Raw genomic sequence first — 9,817 nt, 5'->3', positions numbered from 1 at the left:
ATATTTTGTAAATTTCCAACCGCTGGTAATATGCATAGCTAAGGACATCATTTGGACAGCTTTCACGGTGAATTTCTGAATATTTAGGTTGGTTTTTTTTGCCCGTCAGATTCCAGATTTTCAAACGGTTGTATCTCCATCGAATATTGTCCTATTCTAACAATACCATTCATCAATAGATAGCTTATTTATTCAGCTTTCAGATGATGCATAAATCTCAATTTCAAAATTGTCACTGATGACAATTTTGCAAACCATCTGAGATTAACTGCAAGATCTACAGGTCTAATTTTACAAAAATCTCTTTTATTAAATGATAAAACAGACATCAAAGCCCATGAGAGGGGATGGAGAGACAGCGAGTGTGTGAGAAAGAATTGATTGGTGTGTTCAGCACTATTCTTTATGTGTGTCAGCACAAGAGGGTGTTTGTGTCACAGTTGAAGGCCTGACCCTCCTCATCATCTTCTTCCTCTGAGCTGCCCATCACTGCGGCACTAAGAGCCTGCAGTGCCCCCAGCAGACCTGAGAAAAGCGGGATGAGGAACCAAGTCAAGTGCAAAAGAACATTGAGTAGACATTCAAAAATGATTCAATGTATGAATGAACAAATTAAATAACCAAAGCTATTACAAAATTATAAATATGAATCCATATCATGGACAAAAGCAGTTTTTTTGAGTGTCAGAGTATGCTTACTTTCAGGTGTTGGAGAATTGCTGCTCTCGGGCTGAGGATAGTGCTTTTGTTTCAGGGCCTCAGTTGTCTGAATTGCTGATCTTCTCAGACTTTTATATTCATTCATCAAACCCTGTTCCTGAACCACTGCCTGCACACACACAAAACAATAGAAAATAAAGGACAGAGAAAGAGATCTAAAACCAACACAGATCTCTGAGCCAAGCACATTTTAAATTATTTGCATCTTGATACGTTAAACCATGTTTATCTACAATGCAGTTGCAGAAATCACCCATTCACATATTTTAAACTGCTTTAAACGGAAATTCATAAACTCACACCTCTTGCCACTCACATACTGGGTTTATTTCCCAGCAAAAGGAGTTCAGAAATTAGCTGGAAATATACATTATAAATTATAAATATACATTATAGATTATAAAATTATAGTTTCAAGTTTGATTACACAACTTGCAAAATAAGTAATGTGTTTATCAAATAATAAGATTCCAGCCTAATTGATCAAAACAGTGACACTAACTAAAAATGTTACACAAAAGAGGCTGGTATTTTAAACTTTCTATTCACTCAAGAATCCTGGACGAAAAAATGTAACAGTTTTGACAAAAGATTACACCTCACAAGCAGCAAATCAGTATATCAGAATGATTTCTGATGGATCATGTGACACTGAAGACTTGGGTAATGATGCTGAAAATTCAGCTTTGCCATCACAGAAATAAACTGCACTTAAAATATATGCATTTAAAATATATTCAAATATAAAACAGTTATAATTTGTGAAAACAGTCAGAATTGTTCACAACATAATATTTAACAATATAACGATTCAAATAAATGCAGCTTAATTCACATAAAAAACAGCTATTTAAAAAAATACTAATTAATAAAATATGCCACTTGATTCAAAATTCAATTCTGTTAAATACAGCATGTCAAAAAATTATAATTCTGAAAAATTGAAAACAATACACAATTTATTATTTATTTTTTTACATTTTAAATAAATAAAATAAAATGTTTAATACGACAAGTTTTTGTATAATTATTTCTTGGTAAAAAAGTGTGTGTCCTATCTCACTGAGGACACCAAGTGATCCAGGACTGCAACTGTTGCTCCCTCAATAAAAATAGATGAGTGAGTGTGTGTGTGTGTGTGTGAGAGAGAGAGAATGACTCACCAGTAGAAGGTTGCGGTCTTTGTCCTTGTCTTTCAACTGTTTCTGCAGATGTGTGATCTGCTTGTGTGTGTGTTCTGTTCTCTCTTTCTCTATGTCTTTCATCTGTTCTTTCTCTCTCTCCACCTGCCTCTGAACCTGCCGCAAAGCTACCACTGTGCGCACACACACACACACACACACGAGAATGCATGTTCAGTAATGCACAGACACTCATCTAATCAAAAATACATACCATGACATTTGTATTTTTATGTCAAGCATGTACCTGCTTTTGTGTGCTCTCTTCTCGCTGCATTGAGTTGAGCCTCCATGTCCCTGAGCTTCTCTGCACACACACTCTCAACTTCTGACACCTTCTGTAAAACTACACAAACATCCATATTCAGCTTTAACATCTTCAAAAATAAGCAACAGTACTCCACAACCAAACCTGAGCAAATATTAGATGGAAGCACAAATGGTTCTTCACCAAAGAGATTCTGTGAGCAGAGTGGAAGCAGAGTAGCATGATTTTGCCTGGAGCAATGAGCAATTGATGTCAGCAAAATTCAGCATGTGTTAAACAGTATTAATAGACTATTAGCAATGAGAATAAGAGAATTTTTTTTTACAATTTACAACGCTTTGTGTGTGTGTGGGGGGGGTAGGTTGCCGTTACCTCACTCAAACACATTGCTCTTCACACACCTGAGTCACACTGCTGCTGTAGTCTCTGGGCCTCAGCACGGAGCTCCACAATGGTCCCTTCATGCTCTTCACACTGTCTCTGCATCTCCATTCTGCTTGATTCTGATACCTCCAGCTCCTCGCTGCTTTGTGATAGAGCTTCCCTCAGGTGTCCCAGCTCTCTCTCTCCTGCAGGTTGCATTCAACACAGTTACAGTCCTCTCTCTTTACGATCTTGAGAGTACATTCAGGTTGACGTTTGTGTACATACGCTGCTGCTGTAGTTCTGACAGGGAGGCCTGGATGAGCTCTGGTGTGCGTTTGAGCTCCTGTGCAAGTGTGTCTCTCTCTGTACTCAACAACACCACCTCGGCTTGGAGACTCTTAATAAAGCTGCAACACAGACAGGAGATAATGGAATGAAATACTTGTATACAGCATATTATACACAAATAACCTGGATTACTGAAACATATGTAAAAGCTGTACCCATGATTAACATTCCAAACTACCTTCAAGACTCTATTTAATATGTATTTTGGATAATATGGTTATATGTGGCCTTGCGTGGTTGCAGTGTGTGTGTGCAGATGTACCTGTATTAAACTATGCAAAGCGACCTTGAGCTATGGAGCTATGAGCAATTTAAACAGTTGCATACTGAAGTTGTCACTTCCTGTACATCTTGTAAATAAAAAAAACAGCTATTTTTAATCTTTAATCTAACATCGTATATTCTTTTAACAAAGAGATCTTCTGTTTTAAACAATTGTTAAAAATAACGTTTAATAATTAATTAGTATTCAATTATTATTATTATTATTATTATTATATAAATATTATGTTTAATATGCATTGTGGGATAAAACATCTAAAACATTACAAAACGTACTTTTTTCATTTTAAACACAATAATTTATTCCCATGATGCTGTACCTCTCTGCCACTGCTGGCTCTGGAGATCTAGTAGCGTTCTTGGTTCTCCAAAGAGCTTCTTTCCGCAACAGCAGCCCTGCAGACAAACAGCCCATGTATGTTTAATAGGTCTTGCATAGACTAGTCGAGTGATCGCCTACTTCAACCACTAGTTGGCGCTGTGGGAAACAATCGTCTACTCGAGCATGTATTAACCATGCACACAAAGTGTTTGCAAGTATGACGTGAATTTTAAGATTGCAATATCAGTAGCTGTTACTTTCTATGACCTTATCTATGTTGCATGTAAAATTTAAATATGTAATGTAATAATTAGGGGTGTGCCTGAAGCCGAATACCTTATTCAAAATGGCACAGATAATGGCTTCAAAAACGAATAACAGTCAAGGAATAATTCTGCCTGAATACTTGGCTGAAGCTGGAACAGTCCGGAGTTTGCTAGATACAGTAACAGCTGAGCCAAGGGTTCAGCGAAATATTTTACAGAGACCTCTAAAGTCACGAGTGTGAAGTGAATGAACGTAAACTTTATGAATGAAAAGAGCGAAAATCAAACAGCATTGGTGTCGCCTCTCTGTGCATCTCTCAGAAATCAGAGCTCGGCAAGAGTAATATCACCTGTAATAATACATCATACACACATTCTATTATTTGTATATATTTAAAAGGCAATGATTTAAACCTTAGGCTATGATATGATACGAATGGATGGATTAAGCAAAGCGCACTCACCAATCAAACTCAGTCTTTCAAAAACAAAACCAGTTCTCTCCTAGAGAGAGCAGGCTAATAATCAACTTATATACGGATACATTTTCTACTTGTCTTACATGTTTGCATCTTTATCTTTTGCTGATTTGCGCAGCACACACACATGAACTTGTTTATTGAAGTTCACTAAACATTAAGACTCGCTTAAAGAGTTCTGCGTAATGCAAATGTGCGCATTGAATTGATTCAGTCGTGTTCGAATAATCACTAAACATTTTCATGATCTCTCTCTGCTTGCATGATAAATATTATTATAGAAATTAATTATTATTTTAGTTTAACACGGCATACTTGTATCTGTACAACGTTGTATCCGAATAAATATGTAATGTCATAATTATAAAGTTTTGACAATTTCCATATGTAATTGTTGAGTAAGCCTATGAATTAATAAGCGTTTATTGATTAAAACAAACAATTTAATGTCTTTTTATTCACAGTAGCATGAAGCACAAGTAGTCGAGTAAATTTTTATTTAAATAAGAAATCGACTAGTAGAAATCAGTAGTCGTGCAACCCCTAATATTTAATGTGAAACAGGCTTACATACACTCGCACACAGATGACACTCTCACCATGTACTGTGTCCAGACGTTTGGCAGCGAAGGCGAGTCTCTGGTTCAGCTGACTTACACTGGACTGAACTGCTTCCATCTGACCCGTCTTCATTTCTATGGCTGACATCACTCTGATGAGAGCGAGATAACACACAGAGAGAGACAGATGTTTATGGATGAGCTGGCTTCAGGGCTTTGGTCAGAGGAACAGTCAGCTTTAATCTAATCATGACAGTCACGTTGGTATTTATTAAACTTGTTTAATCCAGAGACTTACAGAACACGGACAGATTCAAGGGGTGTGATCGTGTGTGTTACCTGTGTGCTGTTTCACTGATAGCATTCAGTGATCCCTCGGTGCACTTATTGCACTCTTTCAGCTGAACATTTTCCTGTAGAGCACTGTCTAATTGCTGCTGAACTCCCTGAACACACACACACAAAGCAAGCACATGGGCTGTCAGAAACACACACTTGCCTGCAGGCAATACAGAAGAAGAGTTTCAGTGCCATCACTGTGTAATACAGCTGATCAGCCGCTCTGAATGTGGTGAGTAATCACGGATGAACAATGTGATGTTAAAACAGCAGAACTTCTATGAGTCAACACTGAACAAGCTTAAACCTCACTAAGCTCAATCCAACCTGTTCAGACTGTTAAAAAAGCAAAGATAACAAGAAAAGAATGAGGGAAAGAGCTCATGGGGGTTGGAGACAGAGTGCAAAAGCTGATCATGTGAATATCAATGAGCTACATTTTAGTGAGTAGTAACCACAAAATTTCAGTTCAGTTTCTCATACACATCTATCATATCACCTGGAAGACCTATTATGTAATAAACAGCATGGCTCATTAGGAAATGTATAGGGCTGTGAAAATGTACACTGAGTTCAGGAACCAAATATGAGGAACAGAAGAACATCTGACATCTGTGGAGGCTTTATCCATTACCAACGAGAGGAATTTCATTTTAATGGAAGAACCACAAGACCTGTATGTGCATACTTGTAAGTCAGAGTACCTGTGCGTGTACATGCTGTAACTCCAACTGGGCTGATTTGTCCTCTAGTTGGTGCTGAAGGACACTGTTCTGTGACTGCAAACACTCTACTTGCTGCTGCAGAGAGGAAACCTACACACGCATACAATAAAAATGTACTAAACTCAGATTTGAAAACACTAAATCTTAAGTAAACACTCCCAATAACTCAAAAACTTAGTTTTACTAATGTGATGGAAGAACATAAATAGATATGTAATCTAATGTGGAGAAACCAGACATCTATGTTGACAGCCAAAATTGTACATACTGAAAATGTATTTTAATTAATTAACTGACATTAATTATCCATTCAAGAGTTTAGAGAGGTTGTATGCTTTTGAAAAACGTTACAAACACAAATGAGCATAATATTGCAAAATATTATAAAAAAAAGTTTACAAATTCTATTTTAATATATTTAAAAATGTAATTTATTCCTGTGATCAGCCATTAGTCTAGCTCTCATTATCACATGATCCTTCAGAAATAATTCTAATATGTTGATTTTGTGCTCAAGGAACTATTATAAAAACTAAAATAAATGTATTATTTTCGATGTTGAAAACAGTTGTGCTGTTTAATATTTTTATTAAAACAGATACTTTTTTTTCAGTTCCTTTTGATCAAACTAATGCATTTTTGATGAATAAAAGTAAAAACTGGAAAAACAACTTTCCTCACTCCAAATGTTTCAACAGTGGTGTATTTGGACACTATATTTAGCAAAAACAATATAGGTAAAAACAACTATTTGAAAATAAATTTCAGGGGTCAAATCAAAATTAAAATGCTAATTACTGACACCAGTGGTTAGAAATGTCCATCTATCATAGTATACTATACATGTGCATGAGAATGCATTTGCATTACCATTTTATGCAGTTGTGTTTTCTCCGTGTGAAGCTGTAAATCTCTGGTCTGTAATTTAACAAGCAGCATGAAAACCTTTTGTCTCCAAACACTCAACATCTGCCCAGCTTTACTGCCAGAGTACAATGGGTCAGTCTGCACCTATACACATAATAAAATACCACTAAATCTATTAATGAATTCATATCTGGCAAACTGCATTGGCCATTCATTTCAAATATTACATGTCTGCATGTGTGCAATCTTACCTGTTCACCTAGCTCCTTCTCCTGAATAGCCAAAATGTCATTGGCTGAGTTAACTCTAACATTCAGCAGCTGGACTGATAAAGATAGGGCTTCATTTTCCTTCTTTAACTGCTATACACACACACACACATTCATAAAATAATTACATTCATGCATTCAACATAAATTTGAAGGACCACAACTGATGCACTAATTGCAGTTCAGCAGACTGTGTGTTTACACACTTGTATCTGTCGTCTAAGCTCTTCCTCTTCCTTTTTCTCTGTGACGTGGCTGCCAATGTATGTCCGCAGTTTCTGCACACACTCAGACTGTTCCAGCAATGAACCGGTCAGGACCCTGCACAAATACAAATCATGTGACATCACATAGACCAGTAGATGATTTGTCATTTAGAGACAGCAGTATGAGCAACATTTGATTCCTTATACTCACCTCAGTTGATTTCTCAGCTCATCTCTCTCTGATATCAATTCCTGTATTTGGGTCCTCAGTAAGGTCACTTCCTGTGCAGCATCATTCTGATATTCAAAGTGGTTGAAAATAAGATAAAATAAAATATATCACATGCACCATTACAACAAATCAGAGTCATATAAAAAAAGAAAAATGTAATAAAATATCAGTTTTATCTCTCTTAGACAAATTAAAAAGTCAAAAAATGCATGAATCCTTCAAAATAAGATCAATAAAATGCATTTAGAAAAGACAGATACATTAATTGGGTGGACTGTAATTTCATGCCAACATTTGAAGGTGCACTAGGGAACATTTCTGGGTTAAAAATGAACAACAAAATCAATTACTGAGCAAGTATATACCAAAAAAGTCAATCTTCAACACTGTCTCCTTGCCTTATGATATCATACATTATTTGTGTAATAACAATGGTGGAATTCATGGGACAAGTCAGTTTTATGCCACTCATCTGTTCATTAGTAATGAGCTTTTTATTTATCTGAGCTACAGTATCATCCATTGTTGAAACGAAGAAACCTCATTAAGACAAATGGGAACAAAATACAGCCACTCTACTATTAATTATGTCTTACCCGTGTCTCTTGTTTTTGTTGCAGTCTCCCCAACTCCTGCTTTGAGTCCTGTAACTCTTTCTCCAGATGTTCACATTTTAAATGACACTCTCTTTTCAGTATTGAAAGCTAGACAAACAAATGCAGACTGTATTTAGAAACTAGCATTTCTGTCCCTAAAACACACATTTTTCGCCTGTTCTGAACGATTAGGGAATAAAGTGAAAGTGTATTTACCTGGTCTTGGCTCATATTTAGTTCAGCCTTGCAGCTTTTCAGTTGACTGTGTAATTCATCATGCTCTTTACACTGTCTGTAGACACACACACACACACACACACATTTCAGCCCACATGCGCAGTTGAAAGAACAAGTCAGTCAGTTTGAGTGTTTGTACCTGTTTATTTGGTTTTGCTGATCTGTGACCTGCTCTCTCAAACATTCTACTCTTCCTTTCAGACGCTCCATCTCTCCTCTCATCACTTCCTTGTCTTCTCTTAACCTTTCCATCTCTTGCAGCAGGGGCTTTGAGCTGCTCCTCTCATCGTCTGGCAACCTGACAGAGAGAGATGAGTTTACAGAGAGACCACTAAAGTCAGTGGATGTGCTGATGTGTTTGTGTACCTGTGGTCAGGGAGCCGTTGTATTATTTTCTCATTCTGTTGTTTCTGACGGCCAGGCTGCCATGCTTCCACTTTAGCAGGCTCTGTCCAGCCAAACCCCTCTTCACTGAATTTAGAAGAGGGCAGAGCTCTAAACTGTGGCAGAACCTGGGTGGGTGTGGTCTGTGAACCTGTGGGCGGGGCTAGCGGTCCCCCAGTAAACTGAGCAGGTGTCATCAGAGGAGGAGTGGTGTTACAGACAGACGCTGGGAGACACATAGAAAGACTAATATTCATGTCATAAACACATAAGACTCTACACATAAAATCTCTATTCTGAGTTTGTGCCCCTTGAGCATCTGGATTGTTTTCTTTACAATGACAACATTATAGATGCCTCACATACAACACAATTTAACAGTACTGCTCATTATTTTCTTTGAAGTTTGTTATTATTTTTAACCACCTTTTAGCTGTCACTGGTTCAATTTTAGAAAGAACAAACAGTCCATGCAGTGTTGGTAAGGTTACTTTGGAAAATGTAATAGATTATAGATTACAAGTAACCCTTTATAAAATGTAACAAATAGTGTAACTTTATTTTATATTTATTAAAGTAATGTAACTAATTACATTTGATTACTTTTATAACTGTGAATCATTTCGAAAAAATGTAAAGCAAGCAGGGCTAACCTTAACACTGATTATTGTCAAACTTATCCAGAGATATTGGAATTTCAATATGGATTAAAAAGTAACGTTTTACATTTACAGTGGTCAAAACCCAAATGTAGGAAAATATATATAATTTCTTTCAGCAGTTAAGATAATATACAATAGCTTGAATGCTGTTTAGTTGGTGTTAAATGTATCACACTGCCGTTTATGCTGTTTGTTTAACGTTAACGTTACCTCCATCGGGAGCTTTCATGAAGTCCGCCGGTGCGTTCAGCCTTTCTGCTCTCCATTTAACGTTATCCATAATAACGACTAAAAGGCCAGTATTACAAAATCGGCTTTACATAAAGGTGTAAAACGTTTAAATCGTGATGTTTTGATGATTAGTTCACGCCACAGTTTCAGAATGCGCGTCTTGCCCGCCGTTCAGTTGTCATGGCAGAGATTTCCGGTCTGAGCGAGGAACTACAGCGCCCCCTGCAGTCATGTAGCATATCATGCAGCAAATTTTCCTCTGTCAACTTAGTGACAC

At 36.9% G+C, this 9,817-nt stretch overlaps 1 protein-coding gene across 1 annotated transcript; it reads right to left on the bottom strand.

The window, feature by feature from the left end:
* Window positions 1-286: 286 nt before the first annotated feature.
* Window positions 287-9,765, bottom strand: cchcr1 (coiled-coil alpha-helical rod protein 1). The gene is made up of 19 exons (XM_052556114.1): window positions 9,520-9,765; window positions 8,630-8,873; window positions 8,403-8,561; window positions 8,243-8,318; window positions 8,027-8,134; window positions 7,410-7,495; window positions 7,199-7,313; window positions 6,975-7,085; window positions 6,727-6,867; window positions 5,836-5,946; window positions 5,132-5,238; window positions 4,832-4,944; window positions 3,486-3,561; window positions 2,821-2,942; window positions 2,571-2,738; window positions 2,149-2,247; window positions 1,884-2,035; window positions 700-829; window positions 287-525 (listed from the first exon to the last, which is right to left on the bottom strand). The coding sequence occupies exons 1-19, from the start codon at window positions 9,587-9,589 to the stop codon at window positions 413-415; spliced, it is 2,301 nt and encodes a 766-aa protein (XP_052412074.1). The 5' UTR covers window positions 9,590-9,765; the 3' UTR covers window positions 287-412.
* Between the last annotated feature and the right edge of the window lie 52 nt (window positions 9,766-9,817).

This window comes from Carassius gibelio, chromosome B5 (assembly GCF_023724105.1).
Source record: "Carassius gibelio isolate Cgi1373 ecotype wild population from Czech Republic chromosome B5, carGib1.2-hapl.c, whole genome shotgun sequence".
In the NCBI taxonomy this organism is placed as follows: domain Eukaryota; kingdom Metazoa; phylum Chordata; class Actinopteri; order Cypriniformes; family Cyprinidae; genus Carassius; species Carassius gibelio.
Note: the sequence above shows the minus strand (reverse complement) of the source record. Positions and strands in the feature narration are given on the sequence as shown.

What these genes read in the sequence shown, in the direction of transcription:
- cchcr1 (XM_052556114.1), bottom strand. Translation starts at nt 9,589, where the DNA reads ATGGATAACGTTAAATGGAGAGCAGAAAGGCTGAACGCACCGGCGGAC. An exon ending in CAGCAAAACCAAATAAACAG is followed by an intron (nt 8,319 to 8,402) that starts GTACAAACACTC and finishes GTGTGTCTACAG; the next exon opens with ACAGTGTAAAGAGCATGATG. An exon ending in AAGAGAGCACACAAAAGCAG is followed by an intron (nt 2,036 to 2,148) that starts GTACATGCTTGA and finishes GTGTGCGCACAG; the next exon opens with TGGTAGCTTTGCGGCAGGTT.